The sequence below is a fragment of the Mesoplodon mirus genome (assembly GCF_964341445.2).
Source record: "Mesoplodon mirus genome assembly, chromosome: 20".
In the NCBI taxonomy this organism is placed as follows: Eukaryota; Metazoa; Chordata; class Mammalia; order Artiodactyla; family Ziphiidae; genus Mesoplodon; species Mesoplodon mirus.
Window position 1 is genome coordinate 8,505,168 of NC_138996.1, and position 18,183 is coordinate 8,523,350.

At 43.0% G+C, this 18,183-nt stretch overlaps 1 protein-coding gene across 1 annotated transcript; it reads right to left on the reverse strand.

Moving 5' to 3' along the window:
- Positions 1-4,795: 4,795 nt before the first annotated feature.
- VDAC3 (voltage dependent anion channel 3) lies at positions 4,796-16,856 on the reverse strand. Its single transcript, XM_082608491.1, has 9 exons — positions 16,701-16,856; positions 14,475-14,543; positions 13,604-13,653; positions 10,537-10,689; positions 9,644-9,696; positions 8,342-8,569; positions 6,969-7,119; positions 6,089-6,146; positions 4,796-4,939 (listed from the first exon to the last, which is right to left on the reverse strand). The coding sequence occupies exons 2-9, from the start codon at positions 14,539-14,541 to the stop codon at positions 4,848-4,850; spliced, it is 852 nt and encodes a 283-aa protein (XP_082464617.1). The 5' UTR covers positions 14,542-14,543; positions 16,701-16,856; the 3' UTR covers positions 4,796-4,847.
- Positions 16,857-18,183: the final 1,327 nt, after the last annotated feature.

Genomic DNA, 18,183 nt, shown 5'->3' on the forward strand with positions numbered 1-18,183 from the left:
ACCATAATTCAAAAAGAGACATGTACCAAAATGTTCATCGCAGCCCTATTCACAATAGCCCGGAGCTGGAAACAACCTAAGTGTCATCATCGGATGAATGGGTAAAGAAGATGTGGCACATATATACAATGGAATATTACTCAGCCATAAAAAGAAATGAAATTGAGCTATCTGTAATGAGGTGGATGGACCTAGAGTCTGTCATACAGAGTGAAGTAAGTCAGAAAGAGAAAGACAAATACTGTATGTTGACACATATATATGGAATTTAAGAAAAAAAAATGTCATGAAGAACATAGGGGTAAGACAGGAATAAAGACACAGACCTACTAGAGAATGGACTTGAGGATATGGGGAGGGGGAAGGGTAAGCTGTGACAAAGTGAAAGAGTGGCATGGACATATATACACTACCAAACGTAAGGTAGATAGCTAGTGGGAAGCAGCCGCATAGCACAGGGAGATCAGCTCGGTGCTCTGTGACCGCCTGGAGGGGTGGGATAGGGAGGGTGGGAGGGAGGCGCAAGAGGGAGGGGATATGGGAACATATGTATAACTGATTCACTTTGTTATAAAGCAGAAACTAACACACCATTGTTGAGCAGTTATACTCCAATAAAGATGTAAAAAAAAAAAAAAACTAAAAATAGAACTACCATATGACCCAGCAATCCCACTACTTGGAAACTGACCCAAGAGCACACAGAATGCAGGCTTAAAGGGAAGGGGGGCTCCACGTGCATGTGCGTGCAGAGAACACGGCGGGGTGGCCCACAAACAGCCCCGGCTCTCTCTCTCAGGGCTCCTTCTGTCCCAGGTTCTAGAACCTGAGCCTGGCCAAGTTGGCAGTGAGCTTCCAAGCACAGACACTTAGTAACTAAATGAAGCTTCAGGACATTGACTGTCCTCTGCCCTTTGAGCAGTTATGCTCAGACTATGATGATGGATTAGCGATGCACCGTCTCTTGCAGAGGGAATTAATATTTAAAATAAGGTGTGTGAACTTTCATCTCTTCTTACAAAATCCAGTAAAAACCTCATGCCTATTAGTTTCTCACCACGAGCAACATGAACACTTTGCTCAATGTCTCTGTCTGGGTAACTTTCCCAAGGGGAGCAAGCAGGAACGAACCACTGGTGTTTCTTGCCTTGGCTGATGGCCAGCCTCACGGACCCTGGGACCGGGGGGCGCGTCCTCTGCTGAGCCCTGAACACACTCACCACTGCCAGATACGCTGCCTGCTGTGGCCCGCGAGGAGCCCTCTGCCTTTTTCACAATAACATTGATTAGGAGAGCTTGCCCCTGGTTACAGAAATAAGAAATTCACTTTAGAAAACCAGAAAAATTGTAGTAAAACATAAAACAAATAAAAATTAGTTATGATTCCACCTTCCTGAGGTAATGAACATTAATATTCTGGAGTATTTTCTCCTATATTTGCATAAACATTTTTCTTAAATAAAACTGAAATTAGTTTTTCACCTCGCTTTCTCTGTGTAACATTGTGAACAATCCTCAATGATTCTTACTCCTCAAACACATGATTCTTGATGGCTGAGTAATATTCCACTTACTGGAGAGACATACCATCACCCCCCATTCATTTCATCACCCCCATTTGCACAGTGATCAATTCGTCTCTATTATAAAGAACACTGCAGTGAGAAACCCTGGACATCCATCTGTGTGCATCTCTGATGGTTTCCTTAAGGCAAATTCCCAGGCACGGAGCCACCGAATCAAAGAACCACCTGACATAAGATGTGTCTAAACCAGAATGTTGGTTCTCTGCTCCCAGGCTGCACTGAAGGGCAAATAAGCTACCTTGAGGGTAAGGCTCAAGAATGAGGATCCCAGCCGGGTCCTGAATGGATCCGTTTTTCAAATTAAATACGATCAAATAAATGAGTGGCCACAGGAGTTACAAGGCTAAACTGGAGAGACGGGGGCGGCAGCGGAGGGGGGAACTGCTCAGGTGCATTTTACAGGGAAGGAGAGCTAGTAGTGAGGATTTCCACATGAGAAACCACAAGGAAGACCTCTGTCCCAGGACCCCTGGCATGGCTTCCTCTCCCGGGCGACTGCACGCCAAGCTGTTTGTGTGAGCAGCCAGCAGGTTACGTCACGTAGATGACCAGGACAGGGCCCGGCACAGAAGCTCAAGAAATGTGCTTCCCTTTCTGCTACAATGTAACGACGAGGGTACTCAGAACACAGCCCAGCCAGCAATATGAGTCAGTAAAACTGCGGAATAAAGGCTGAACTTCACGTCCCTACGTTCACGTCTGGGTTATTGGATCAACCCCAAGTATGGCTCTTTAGCTCTGTGAGAACACGTCACTTAAAAGGGAGAAGGATAAAGCACCGACCTACAGCAATCTCCTTCCCATCTAACTCAGGCCGCAAGTACAACCAACCTCATCAGGTAAGTAACGAAGCAGTTAATTAGGGGAGCATCTCAGCAGCATTTCCTTGCACCTCCTCATGCCCCAGCCCCATCATTTCCGTCCACCGCCCCTAAACACCACCACACTGAAGAGACACATCCACAGCCACACCCCTCTAACCCGAGGAGTTCCCGGCGCGTCCGCCAGCCCAGCTCAGCATCCCATCCCCGTTCAGTCTGCACAGAGTTCTCCCTGGAAGGTACAGGTGTCAACAACACAGAATGAATTTGTCGTTTACGCCCCTCATTCCCTTTTCCTTTTCTGTTATATTTAACCTCCTGTAATGGTGGCTCAACCCACAAAGACAGTGAGAAGATAAAACTGTATCATGTGGCTGGTATCACAGATATCTTCTGACATAAGAAGTGGTGGTTGGAATTCGGATTCTAGTAAAGGTCATCTTTGGTGGTGGTAGGGAAATACCTTGCGGCACTGCAATTTTCCAAAAGCAATCGTGTCCAGTTGTTTTTAAGATGACTCATCTGGAAGCTGAGCAAGGAACTTGAATAGGCAAATCAGAGAATTATAAATGATTAGTAAACATATGAAAACAGCTCCATCTCACTGGCCATTAGGGAGATGCAATTAAAGCAAGGTATCATTTTTCACCTCTAAAACTGGTAAACATCTTGACGTCTGATGACATTCGGCGTTACTGTGGATACGGGGAAATGGGTACCTCTTCACCACCACTGGTAGAAAACACAGATTGGTACAGAATTTCTGAAGGGCGATTTTGTACTACTTATCGAATGTGCACAACCTATGACTCAGCAATCTCACTTCCAGAAACCGATCCTGTAGACCTGCACCTCTCATATGACAGCCCCTACAATACATGTGGCTATTCAATTTTTAAAGTAATTTAAATGAAATAGAATTAAAAACTGAGTTCTTCCACTGACCTACTTACATTTCAAGCGCTCAACAGCTTCGCGTGGCTAGTGGCTGCCGTGTGGGACAGTGCAGACATACCTCATTTTCATCACCACAGCAAGTTCTACTGGGCAGTGCTGCCATGGGAATACTCACGGAAGTGGACAAACATAAACGGACAAAGATATTCAACGCAGCACTCTTTGTAAAGCAGACTGGATATAGGAAAAAGGGGAATAAATAAATGCCACATTTATACAAAAGTATAAAAATAAAAAATATGAGGCATATTTATACAAACAAAGAGGACTCTGCTGTTAACTTTATAAGTATGTTGCAAGAAAAGATATGCATTTTAACATTTTATATATATAGATAGATATTTATGTAATCTCTAAAGACACTGAAAAATATCCCAAGGACATATGTCAAACTGTTAGTGGCAGTGGAAGAAAGAGGGACTGGAGAGAGGAATGGGAATTTTCACTTTTATTTATGTCCACACTGACTGAATCTGTAGCAACCATCATATATTTTGTTAAAAAAAAATTTTTTTCAAAAGGAGCTCTACTCATAGAGAGATGATTTACCAGTAAGCCCTGAAGACACGATAGTCTACTCATTTCTTTTCTCAACTGCTATTTCCATCCTCTGGCCATCATTCTTCTAGATCTAGTCATCAAAAGCACTGTCCTGATGCCCGGGCGGGCCACGGATGCGCCCCATCCAGCTGTGGCCCCGCCCACCAGCCTCTCCCGGGCAGCATTTCCCCCAATTGTACTCTTCCCTTTGCCCTCTTTTCATCCACTCACACGCTCACTCTCCCTCAGCAGCTTTACAAACTACCAACAGGATACAGTCTCTCACACTGCAACAGGTAGCAAGGACCTCGGCAGATGTGCTTCTAAGCCCCCAGAACAAAACGCACGGTTTGACAGCTCGGCCTGACTGCAGAAGAGCAGCAGGAGGGCGGTAAACAAGGGTGGCGGGGACGGGCGGCAGCACAGATGATTCAGACACAAATCCCACGGATGAGCGTTTTCCACAGCAACATCAGTCACACCAAATATAAGAAACCAGCACTGGCAAGTGAGATGAGCAATTATGTTCCAAACGTGATGGGTTCATTTTATTTATTCTGACGCAAAACGAAAGATTCCACTACCATTACAAGGTCATGAAAAAGTGGTGTGGGACATGCAGGACGTGATGGACAACTGGAGGGTCGGGTCATCTCCTTTGTAACATGACACTACACTGTCGCTGAGCAACACACTGAAAATAACACCGCGGAACTGAACTGAAATGTGGCACGGACATGACAACTTCCGGGCATGCCTTCAGGCACACCTCCCTTAGGCTGGACTCGATATCTAGGCTTCTGTGTGAGGAGGATTACAATTCTTTGGAAGAATAAAAAGTTCACACTTTTGAAATTTCACAGAAGAATTTTAAGGCCAAAACATAGTGGGTTCCTTTCTCTTCCCCTGCAGGGACAGAGCTGATGCTTTATTCACGAGCACATTAAGCTTCCAGCTCAAACCCCAGCCCGACCTTGTGCCCTCCTGCACTGAAGTTCTTGCCGTCGATCAGAGCTGACAGGGTCAGTTTCACTCCTAGGAGGAAGCAAACACCACAGTCACTTGTAACAAGCATTACGATCAGATCTGCATTTCCTAGAAACAGTGGGTGGAGTCAACGGCATGGGTTACAGCTGGCTATGAGATTACCTCTGTTACTAACTCGATGCCAGGGTACCCACAGCCACCTGATCTGTAAAGCACAGTCATGGCACACTTTATTTGGAGTTCAGGGTTAAGAATGATGAGTGATCAACCAAACTCACAAGCCACAGTAACCAAGTTATTATCAGGAATACAGTAAGTCCCCTTTACACAAACCTCCAAGTTGAACTTTCAAAGATGCGAACGTGTGTTCACGTGTCCAGTCATGTAAGTTAGTTCACGTGTCTGGCGTACCTTGTCACATGTGTGCATCCTCTACAAGTTCTTGTGCTTTTGTGTGCTTTACTGTACAGTATAGAATACAGTAGTACGGCATCTCTATTTCAAGCCCAGCATGTCCAGAAGCAAGCATAAAAGCAGTGGTGATGTAGCTGGTACAGTACTACCCAGACATCACTAGATCATTTCTTCAAGAGGGTAGACAGAATTGAATCCAGCAAGGAGCCAGAACCTGTGCCATCACCGTCAGCCATGAGGGAAATGGCCGCTTGCCGTCCGTCTCCTATTGCTGATGACCCTTCAACTCTACCATCTCCCACCTCCTCTCCCTCCTCCAGTCAGTCACTCTTCTTGCCTGTCCACTCGATGCCAGCCCCTGTGTGCCAGCTGTTGTACTGGACTACTGTGCTTTTCAGGGTACTGTACTGTGAGACTAAACATGTTTTATTTGTTGTGCTTGTTTTTTTATGTATTATTTGTGTGAAAAGTATTATAAACCTATTACAGTACAGTGCTATAGCTGATTGTGTTAGCTGGGTACCTAGGCTAACTCTGTTGGACTTACGAACAAACTGGACTTACAAATGAGCTCTTGGAATGGAACTCATTTATATGTAGGGAACTTACTGTACAAAAATACTTTTTTAAACAAAAGTGCTTAATCTGTTTTACTTCGAACAACCAAATGTTACAAGACGGTCTGAATCAACCTAAAGTGATTGCAGGTTGTCTGTAGGTTATTTTCATTATTCCTCAATCACCTTCTACCCCAAGCCCATAGTTATTCACTCCTTTACTCACCTGGTCGAAGGGTCTGAGTATAACCCAGTCCAATCAGGCTGGCATTATTCACTTTAGCCTAAGATTAGGAGATGAAATAGAAACAGTTAGAAAACAATCAATTTCATAGTATGTAAGTCCAACACAACCACTCCATGCATCAGATTTCCAAAGCTGAAACACCTTAGGACCAATCCAGAATTAGTAAAACTGAAAACTTAATTAATAAAAGATAAATCTTTTAAGAAGTCAGTAGCGGACAGAGGGGACCTTGAGAATGCATGCTTAAAGGCCTCGAGCAAAATTTTAAAACACTGTGCAGCCAAACACCCCTCCTGTGAACTGAATTCTTTTGAGTTACCAGTTTTACAACCTCCGACAGTGGTAAGAGCATGAACTCTGGTGACAGATCTGGGATCAAATCTTGGCACTGTCTCTTACTGTGTGACCTTGGGCAAGTTACCTGACCTCTCTAAGTCTCAGCTCCCTCATCTATAAAATGCGGATGAGGGTAATACTGCTCACCAAATAGAGTAGTTGTGAGGGTTAAATGAGATAATACACATAAAGTCTTAGCACAGGACCTGAGATCTAAGAGCTCAATTAGTGTTATTAACAAGAATTACCAATGACAACAGGAATAGTCATCAAAACCCAGGAACTTATAGATCAGAAAATGTTGAGGCCAAAGAGATAAAATGACTTTAGAAGGCCGGACGACAAATACAGGAGGAAGTAAGATTAGAACCCACAGTTCCTGACTTCAGGTATATGCTCTTTTCACTACACAGTGAGTAGCTCAAAGTTGATAAAGAACATGCCAACTACAACCACATCACAGCATCCATTTACGACTCAGAGGAAACCCTAAGAGCAGACCCGATCTGCAGCCCGTTCTTACACATAGGGAAGTTCTACAGTCCAGCTTGTACTTGGCGGCGATGCCGAAGCGGGTGTTGTTGCTGCCGGCCGTCCACGCGAGGCTTACTGACGTCTCGACCTTCTCGTTCACCCTCTGGTAGATCGAGCCTCCAAACTCTGTGCCGTCGTTCCTGTGTTCACAGCACAAGGAAAGTCATCTAGTTTGTTGTTGTATCTAGTTTGTTGCAACATGGAAACAATGTCTAAGACTACCTAAATCAGGGTCTTATTTTATAGCTACAGACTTCAGCAGACTTCTAGCAGAGCTGACTTCCCAACAAACCAGTTAGGTGATTTATAGCCACCTAATTAAAGCACAGTAACATCTGACTCATTTACTTGGCTCCTCCACATGACATGAATTTCTTAGACACAATTCAATTGTGCACAAAGGCAGACACCTCAAGGAAGTATGAACTGTATGTCTCTGAGATGTTCACAGTATTTAGAAACTCCAAAGTAGGGTTATATAAAGATTCTGCGAAAACTAATATATAGTAGTACAAGCCAATTCTGGATGTCACTCGGAACACCACCTTAGCATGAGAGAGCACCCTCCAGACAATAGCTACAGTGCACGGCCCCAGGGAAGTACGCGACGTATTGCTTCAGAGCACCTGAGCAGTCAGTTCCCGAGTTTTCATAGTACTGTCTCATCAATTTCAGTGCCTCTTTCTACACCACTAGCGACTTTATTTTAGTCACCATAAGCGGAATAGAGTGTCCAGCGGAAAGCAATCTGCAACACTTCAAAAACACAGAGCTGACGCTTTTCTTCCTGGGACAGCAGCAGTGCCCAGTAGGCCAAGACATGAAATGCAGTTTCAAAGTTCAAATTCATGTGACCGACAGCCTAAGACTGGAACCCAGGACTGCTCTGAGGACTTCGGAATACAACCCAGGTAACTGGGTTCTGACCAGGGTACCTGAAAACCTCCAGAGAATTACACCGGGGATGCTCCAGGACGCTCAGAGCAATCAGGGGGTTGCTCACGATCCTAACAGACCTGCTTCTAGAAACTGACAAGATGAACAGGGAACCGGAGGAAGCAGGAACGCCTCCAAAGGGTCCCTTCTACCAGGAGGTGACCCCTGCCCCGGGCTCTCTCCATCCCAGTGGCTGGGGTACAGGCTCAGAGGCCAGCAACTGCCAGCGGCACAGCATCAGCGCCAAGTGCACTAACCCTGCAGTGCTTTGCCGACTACGAGCGGCGCAGCGAGGCTGGATGTCCACCAGGGCATGACGTCATGCCAGCACCACCCCTTCCAACCTTCTCCTCATGCTAATGGCTACCATCCTTCTGGGCAACTGTGCCGGCACTAAAGGAGGAACTCTCAACTATGAACACTCACACGTGAGTGTGCAGCTGGAAGTCTGCAGCCTTGTAACCCAGGGCGAAATTATTCTGTGACAGTTTGGATTTGGCTGTGTCAAAACTCATCTGATAGCCAGCAAGCCAACCTTCAATGGCCAACACAGCCCAGCCATAGATGGTTGGTCCAGAAAAATCTATATCAACATTACTGCCAACACTGAAACAATCCCGTTTATAGGAGGCCTTCAATTTCCCACTCTTCTTTCTGTGAAAAAAAAAAAAAAAATGAAAACAGTACAAGTTTTCACTGCTGTCCAGAAATCTTTAGGGTAAGATCCCTCCTCTCCCATAATGTAAATACTGTTTTGGCAGGTGGCACATATACAGTAAAAATGTTTCAAATGACAGCTCTACAAATGTAATTTTGTTAGGAGTAGAAATATATATACTATTTTTTACCTATTCCTCACTGTAAGTTCAAATGATAGGGTATTTCATGATTAATTTCATGTATAAGTATAAAAGGTATAAGATATTTCAGTACCAAATTAATAATCTGAATGTGTATGTATACAGACATACAAGAAACCAAATTTCTTTAAATGTTTCCAAATGCTACAAAAGGTAACACCCGACAGACTTCTAAACTATTAACCTGTCATAGAGAGAAGTGTACTTTTTTTTTTAATAAGCATATTTATTTTCCTTAGGCCAGTGTTTTCTCCCTGGACAATGTTAGATGGATGGAACAGAAGTGTACATATTTGAAGGACAATACTGAAGACACGAAATCAGTTCTTAGTAGTCCTGCGCTTGTCCTGCAGACAACACAGGTGTGTAGCAGGAGGGACGCGCCTGCTGTTACAGTGGAGGAGAAATGCCACGTGGCCCCCGTCGAGCGCCTGTCCTTTAGAGAGAGGCAGGTGGGAAACAACATAATCCCCATTTTTCAGATGAAAAAACTGAGTCAGAGAAGTTGGGGGATTTATAAAGGCTAAGAAATCAAGTAAGTGGAACTATTCTTTGCAGTGTTCTGGTGCCAGGAGACTACACTCTTCTCTTAAGATGTTGACTTCTCAGCAAGACATCACATCCATGAATCTTCAGGACAGCTTAAAAAATATCTCGTCTCAGACCCCTCTAGCTCCTGAATTTTTTCTACTATGTGCCTCTTTGAGTGTCATAGGGAGTGTCCTCAGGGAGGGTCCCTCCCTCCCTCCTGCACACACAGGTCTCAGTGCCCCTCACCTCCAGAGCTCCTCCTGTAGCTCCCTGCCCTAGACCTCTCTATCCCTTCAAGCCACAAGACCATTTCAGAAAATGGGGTTGGGATAATTACCCTGTGTTCGGTACAAATATGGTATCAAGAGTCAGTTTCAACCCTTCAGCCAACTGGAAAATAAAGATTTCAAATTAACAATCAGCAATTTTTAATTCTTTTCTTGACTTGAAAAACCAATTCTAAAGTTTTCTCTAACTTCCTCTCTAACAAATAAGAAAGTCATTAAAGAAAGCCAAATATTAAATGATTTAATAAATTCCCTCTTCTTCCTTCCCTGCCCCCATCCCACTCCCCTCACCCCCAGGCTTCATCATGATTCTCTCACCCAAAAAAAGGCTAAAACATATAGGTCAAATCCTGTTATAGCCAATAATGTAAACTAGAGTACAAAACCACAAAATCCCAATACAACAAAATAACTGTGATACTCTCTTGAAATTATTATAACTGGACATTTAACAAGCCAACCTAAGTAATTTATTCAGCTATACATACATATGCATTATCTATATATGGTAATGTGCAAATAAACATACTTCAAAAAATAGTGCCCTGAATGTAGCAGGCACTTGACAAATAACTGCTGAAAGATTTTCTCTTTGAAAACATTAAAGAATTTTAGAAACACTTTTCTGTGGAGTCAATTTTGCAATGATTACAAAACAAAATTAAATTAGATCACTACAAATAGCTTGGTCTACTCAGGAGAGGCTCAGCTGTGTAACAGTAAGTATTTTAGAACTGGTCAGAACAAAAGATATCATAATTATGTACGCAGCAACAAAACCTTACTTTCTAGAAACATAAAACATACCAAAGAAGGCCACATGCAGAGAAAAAATATGAAAACTAGACAGGGTGCAAGATCTCAAATTATATCTTGGGGATTTGTTCATCATTTTATCCCCAAGATAACTCTACCCTACAAATAAGTTCCAACGCTCTCTTACCTTATTCTCCAAAGAGATTTCTGTCCCAAGAGTATTGTCTGTGTTCCACTTTTGGGTGAAGGTCAGTCCATAGTCACAAATCTTGTATTTGGTCTCTAGGTTGCCTGATGCTTTCCCTGTATCAGTGTAAGCATGACCAGAAGTACAAAATTCCTGGTAAGAAAAAATAATTACTTTAAAATCAGCTCATCAGATAGAAAATATGCATTCCAGAAAGTAATGTTCAATGTGGCAGAAACCAACACGACTCACTTTTCACCACTTTTCCCATTACTCCACCTCTCTTACTGATATTTCTGTGCCATATACTCTCTTACTAAATGGGAATCTCTCTTTTAAAAGAAAAATATTTTTACTGAAAATAAACGCCTTTTCTAAAAAGACAAAAATACTGAATCTTAAATATGTACTTTCATGACATGAAAAAGACTATCAGTTCTCTATCATACCTTTTGAACTATTAGTTAACTTTAAAGTCCTTAAAAATCCCCAAACACTAGAAGCCCTAGATTGCCCCCCTTTTAATAGGGCCAGAACTTTAATGCATTAAAAAGCCTTATTTTTATTGTGGTGAAATACACTTAACATAAAATTTACCATTTTAACCATTTTTATGTGTACAGTTCACTGGCATTAAGTATATTCACACTGTTATAAAAACTTTATTGCTTTTGTCCACAAAACTATCCGTAAGACTATCAGCATAAACAATTTCAATAATTGAAAGTACCCATTTTTCACAAGAAAATGGAATGTTGTAACTTATCCTTCTTCCCTGTCAAATAGTTACTATGAATGCCTTAAAATATATCCTCCTCCCAGTTAGGTGTCCCTCAGTCGTATGACAATAAGCAATTAGAAATAGATCTCCTTCTAGGGGAAGCAAACAGTCAACACCTGTCACTGTCAATCTATGAACTGTCAAGAAAAAAACGTTTCTGATTGGCCCTGTTTTTAAAGAACATTTCTGAAATATTGCCAACAGTAATGAAACCCCGCCAACCCTGCCCCCTAACGCTCATTCTACAGGCCGATGAAACAACTGGGAAACTGTGATCTGTTTATCTACACCACGCAGAAAGTTTTCAAAGAGAATATCACACTGCACACTAAGGGCAAGGCCTTGGTAAAACACGATAAAATGCTAGTCATGTTTAATAGTTCACATCACTTTCTTTTAGTAGATCCAGCTACCTAGTGTTTCATTTTTCACATTTACCTTTCATAAACTTGCAAGTATAGCAAATATAAACCTTAATTTTGGTGCAAAAAATAAAGGTAAAAGAGTATTTAGTCTGTATTTCTTTCTTATCATCATTTCTTAGTCTGAAGCTCTGTCAAAAATCTAAAATGCCAGAGGTACAAATCTCAAAGAAAAGGCTAGAATTTTCCTAAGTTGAGTTCCAGGCTCACAATTGCTTCAGTTTTTGTCTAATTTCATAATTAGCTCAAACAGTGCAAAATATATTTATAACATGCACATAACATTTATGGTTCTGCATTAAATGCTAGTATGCAACAAAACAATCATGAAAATGTGACTGTTATAGATGGCATATCATAAAAATACCAAGATACGATCGAGAAAATTTGGAGCAGTGGATGAAATTTACCCTCAATCAGTACCAGAGAACAAGAGCAACCATAAAAACAAGCACACAAATATACTGTTTTTCTTACCATCTGAATGAATATTCACACACAACAGCAGCATGAAAGGGAGATAAAATTTTAGTTGTTGATTTCTGCAACACAAACCTACCTTGAGCAAATTCTGAAGTACTAATCAAAATGAGTATAACTTTTCTATTTTAATAGACAATATAACAGAATCCCATCCTAGTAGGGTAGCTGCATACATATTTACTTACTGCTAGAAAACCCAGGGAAAGAATCATAGTGACAAACCAGGACTATACGAAACATAAGACAAAGCACCATAAACACTCCACATGCTTCTTGCCCTTCTAATTTAATCATTATATTCAGAAATAAAATTTGTGCTGGTTTGAATAGGTAAATACCAAACAAAAAAGATGCAGCCAATAAAGAGAAATCAGAGAATAAGGTGAAGGTAAAGTTGATCTATTTGCTGAGACTTACTTAAAGAAAGCTCTGGTTAGTGATGCTTTGATAATACACTGATATATCCTTTACCATATTCTTAACTTCCAGTAAAAAAGACTTTATGAACATTAATAAAAACTGTAGACTAATCTTCTACATGCATTTCTACATTTGTTTCAACTAATCATGAAGGGACAGAGACTAAAATTAATTTGTTTTTGCAAAAGGGCAACAAAATTTGCATGAACCCAATACAAGGGAAGCAAAGATTTTAGTGTCCATACACATATTCATGAAAGTATAAAGATATGGCATGGGTCAAAAATATATATATATATACATACGTATGTATACATATATTCTGTATCTTCTGAGAATAAGACTCAGAATACTCTTATTATGACAAACACAAAGGGTCTCCCCCCAAATTCAACCTGACTGTCCTTGAGCTCAAGTGGCTGAGCAGCTCACTGAAATGTGAGAGCAGGACAAAGCTGTAGGGAAGACAGCGTAGCACCAGAAGTATGTCGTTTCAAGTAACTTGACTAAACAATGATTTTTAAACAGGTTCCTTTAAGTTAATTATGCTACATCTATTAAAGATATATTAAGGGGCTTCCCTGGTGGTGCAGCGGCTGAGAATCCGCCTGCCAATGCAGGGGACACGGGTTTGATCCCTGGTCCGGGAAGATCCCACATGCCGCAGAGCAACTAGGCCCGTGCGCCACAACTACTGAGCCTGCGCTCTAGAGCCTGCGAGCCACAACTACGGAGCCCATGCGCCACAACTACTGAAGCCCGTGCACCTAGAGCCCGTGCTCCGCAACAAGAGAAGCCACCGCGATGAGGAGCCCGTGCACCGCAACGAAGAGCAGCCCCCGCTTGCCACAACTAGAGAAACCCACGTGCAGCAACAAAGACCCAACGCAGCCGAAAATAAAATTAATTAATTATTTAACTGAAAAATATATATATATATATATATATATTAAGTACTTACCACTCCACTACATGACTTGGTTCTCAGATCCATTTTGACCATGCCAAATCCTAGACACACACACACAAAAAATTAATGTACAAAATGTGACATGCACTCCAGTCTTTGCAACTTAGAAATTATGAAAATAGTCCATAGTACATTCCATATGGAAAATACTCAGTATTCTTGTTAGGTGAGAGTTCCACAAGGAACTGAATTATAACAAAATAACTTAAGTTTAATTTTTAAGTCCCTCAAAATAATAAAGGCATATTATGAAAATATAAGTTAAAAAAACAAATGGATGAAAGGAATATGTACTATTTTAAGAACCAAAATTATTAGAAATTATGAAGATATATATATAAAGCTTAAAATATATAATTAACATTACTAGTTAATAAAAAATCAAATGTGTACAGCACAAAAAATTTAAAATGTAAAGACTAAATTTTTAAAACTAAAAATAAATGTCCACTTGCTTTCAAACACTGCATGTTCCTCCAAAGAAGTCAAAAGCTGTGTCTTCACTCTCGTGAAAATACTGCCATTATTTGGAGGAGGAAAACTACACCCCGTACGTTAGTTGTCCCCAGGGCTAACCAAAGGAGGCACACATATTACAGATTTATATGATTTCACCTGACAGATGATATTAAATACGCAAATGCTATGCATGTGTTAATGTACACAACAGCTTTTAATGCCTGTGGGACTCTACCTCTAAAAACAGAAGTCTAGTAACCTGCTAATGGTGATCCCCTTAAATCTTGTAAAATAGATTAATGCTGACTTAACCTCATTTTACTAAGCACAGTATCTCCCATATAGTAGGCATTCAGTACTAATGCTTACCCCCCAAATTGGCAATTCACAGTAGCATACTTACCATATCCTTTGTTGAAGACATCCTTGGCAGCCTTTCCTAGGTCACAGTAAGTCGGTGTGTTACACATATCTTACAAAGAAAAATGAGGACAAGGGAATAAAAGTAACTATTTAGTAGTTATTCACAGTTCAGCTGTTTAGTTCTGTGAGAAGAGGTATAGAGTTTTTTCTTCCTTTGCGTCATTAATGCTTATGCCCTAATGCAAGCCAAGTTGAGAGAAAGCATGCTGCTCCTTTAAAAAGAGCTTTCCAGAATGCTAGAGGATAAAAGGGTTTTTCATGAGATTCACAAAGATCATCTTTCTGATTGCACTGCAAAGAAAAGAAATTTCTCCCAGGCTGAAGGAGATGCTCTGTTAAACTGGGCTTTTACTTTTTAAAAAAATGCAAAAATGTACATTAGAAAAACATTTCTTGGGCTGTTATAAAGCCAAAGAGCTGTGTAAGGTGTCAAGGTAAATTTTCTGAGGATCTGTAAAACGGATGCAATTAAACATCTTCGGGGTTACCGTTTTTGCCGCTCTGACATTCAGTTCTTAAGAATTACCACACTAATTGAAATGTATTCACCCAGAGTATGCCCTCTCTCAAAACTCTTCTTAAAATAAAGTGCATAATCTTACCTAGTAACCAGATACAGGACAGGGTCTACCTGCAGCAGTCTGCTCCCCCAAATCAGTATACACTCTACAGTTACAGCCTTCAACACCCAAGGGGCTTGACTTCTCATCTTGCCTACTTAGTATTCAGCCAGCCTTTCTACTGCCAAGATGACCCTCACATCAAAATCTCAGGCCTATCGACACTGCTGGACATACCACCCCTTTGCCCTGTGCACCACGGGAAACCTCTTCCTGCAGCAGCTTCAAAAGCCACATCCAACAGGTCGTAGAACCACCTCAAGCAACCCCAGTGGCCCCAGTACTACACCAGAAACATCCAGAGCACCAGCTAGCCCCTGAACCACCTACACAGCCGAAGGTATTTACTTCTATTTGGCCGAGCTCTTAGTCTGGCCTGATAAGCTTCTGCCTATTCCACCACACCTGAACACTACACACACTTTATAGTGCACTTCGTAATTGTGAATTCACTTAAAATTTGTCCCTTAACCTAAACCTGTCAACCATGACAGATATTAGGATATGTTAAGAGAACAGAGTATTAAAATATATATAAAGTTAAGAAGAAAGCCTAAAGGTGAGAGGAGATAAATGTACTGACTCATAGCATCGTAAAGCTTTGTTCTAAGCCACAAGGTTTCATAGTTCACTCCCAGAGCAATTGATTTACAATTCAGTCCTTTGTGTTCAAAGGATCAATTTTTGGCTTTTTACACATTGCCAACTGCAATCTGATATTACTCTTTATGACCACAACCGATGCCGGTATCTGTTGAAATGTTTCCCGAAGTTCAGTCTAAAACGCAGGCACTTCGTATTCAAATAGAAATGTTAAGGTTTTACAGTCTGGTTTTTTTCTCTACCGACAAGAGAAAAGATACACTTAAATGTTTAGAAACATCCATCCAGGGACCCATTACAGTCTTTTAGCATCTTGCTGCTTTTTCAAAACGACCTGCCAGACACTTTGCAAAAGTCGTGTAGGGGGTTGGACCTCAATTTTGCCTAGTTCAAGCTTACTTTTTCAGGCCCAGGATCCTGATGGGAAGTGCACTGCTGGTATGATCAAGCAAAAACTCGAGAAGCCCCGGAGACGTCACGTTCCGCACATTTCCATGACTACAAATGCACTTGTCCGTGGGCACGCACAGCGCACCGGGGTTGCAGGAGCCGCAGTCGAGGGGTGGGGGGTGGCGGGTTAGTTATAACCCAGCTTCACAGGATTACTAACGGGACCGTCAGCTCGCCTCGCCCCTTGAAGGTGCACATTCAGCATCCTCCCCTCGGCGGCAGGGAGTGGAAGCGACCCCCTGATGCTGGACTCCAATGCCGGGGAGGAAGCCGGGGGCGGGGGTGGGTTCGGGGTTCGAGGACCCGACTTCCCTCGAAACCAACCTCCCGTCCGGCCTGACGCCCGGAGAGTCCTGGGGGCCAGGCGGGCGCGAGCAGGTGGCGGCGCGGCGGTCCATCACCCGAGGGGCCGGTACCCGCCGACCCCGCCCGCGGGCCCGCGCCCCGTTAGGCGGCCCTTCCTCCCGCAGGGCCCTGCCGGTCGCCGCCCCGCCCCCGCCCGGCCGCCGGCCCGCGGCCCCGGCTCGCCTTACCTCCGACGGGAGGACCTGTCCGCTCAGCCAGGAGGGCGCGCCCGCTCCGCCAGGGCACCGAAGAAGGTCTTCTTCAGAGCAACGCCGTCCGCGCCTGCGCGGCCCCACGCCCGCGGCGCCTGCGCGCCCTGAGCCCCGCGTCGCGGCTGCGCCGGAGTGTCGCGCCGGGGTCGGACCTACATCTCCAACCGTCCGAGTACGCGCGTGCGCGGCAGGGCCCGGCGCGCAGGGACGGGGGGGGGGGGGTTGACGTGGGGCGCGCAGGCCGGGGGACCGCACCTTTGTCCGCGAGGGGCCCGCTCTCGCGAGAGGGCGCGTAGGCTACTAGTTACCGTTGCCAGGGGAGGGGCCGTGGCGGCGGATGCGGCGGTACCAACCACTCCGCAGTGGATCCTGGCACAGCCGACCCCGGCGTCTCCTTCTCTGGCGGATGCCTGGCAGACCTGTATGGGGATTTCGTCTCAGGGTGACTAAAATTCAAGAATGTGGCCCTTAGGTCATCTCGTCTTAAGGATGAGAAAAATAAGTCCCGAGGGGGTAAGTGACGTGACTTATTCAAGATGACACAGGGTAAATGATAATTCAAAGGCAGAGAGGAGATGGAGGCGGGAGAGCTCTCCTTCAGAGACGAACTGCAGCTCATAAGTGTAGAAGAAATTATAGAAATAGGAAATCACCACTTGGAGCCACCAATAACTGATTCAAGCAAAATTCATCAGTAGATGCTGGACGGTTGAGGATATTCATACAGTTCCAAAGTGTCATCCCACAGGTTACTTAGTGAAGAGAAAAGGGTACCTTCACATCAAAGAAGTCACCCTCAACCGAGTGATCAAACTTGACATCACCAGGGATGGTACAGACTGACACCACATGCTCATTCTTGCCAAAAAAGTGACTTCTCTCTATTCACAAGGAAACAATCAGATTGAGGGACAATCCAAATTGAGGGACATTCTGCAAAACAACCACCTGGTCTCTTCGTAAATGTAAATTTCATGAAATATTAAGAAAAAGGCTAGTGTTCTAGATTAAAGGAGACAAAGATATGACTCCAAGAGCAATGTGATCCTAAATTGCACCCAGGATCAAAAAACAAAAAGCATCTGTTGAGGATCATTCTTGGGTCAACTGAGAAAACTTGAATGTCGACTATAGTAGTATTGTAACATGTAAAATTTTCTGAGAGTCATGATTATACCTTGATTATGCAGAAATGGCCTGGTGTTTAGGACATACCTGCTGAAGTATTTAGGAGTGAAATAGCATGTGTCTGCAACTAACTCTCAAATGGTCAAGGGAAAAAACATGTGAAGTGTTAACAATTGGTGTAGCTAGGTGGAGCATATGTGGATGTTCGTTGCATTATTCTTGAAACTTTCCGATAAGTTTAAAATTTTTCAAAATAAAAAGTTGGGAAGAAAAAACCCCCACAAAGTCTGTGATATTCAGTTCCTGGTACCAGATTGCTGCTTGAATCAAG

Excerpts from the sequence above, each read along its gene's own strand:
- VDAC3 (XM_082608491.1), bottom strand. The coding sequence starts at position 14,541 with ATGTGTAACACACCGACTTACTGTGACCTAGGAAAGGCTGCCAAGGAT. Across the intron at positions 13,654-14,474 it reads TGTCTTCAACAAAGGATATG|GATTTGGCATGGTCAAAATG; the intron begins GTAAGTATGCTA and ends GTGTGTGTCTAG. Across the intron at positions 9,697-10,536 it reads AAATCTCTTTGGAGAATAAG|TTGGCTGAAGGGTTGAAACT; the intron begins GTAAGAGAGCGT and ends TTTATTTTCCAG.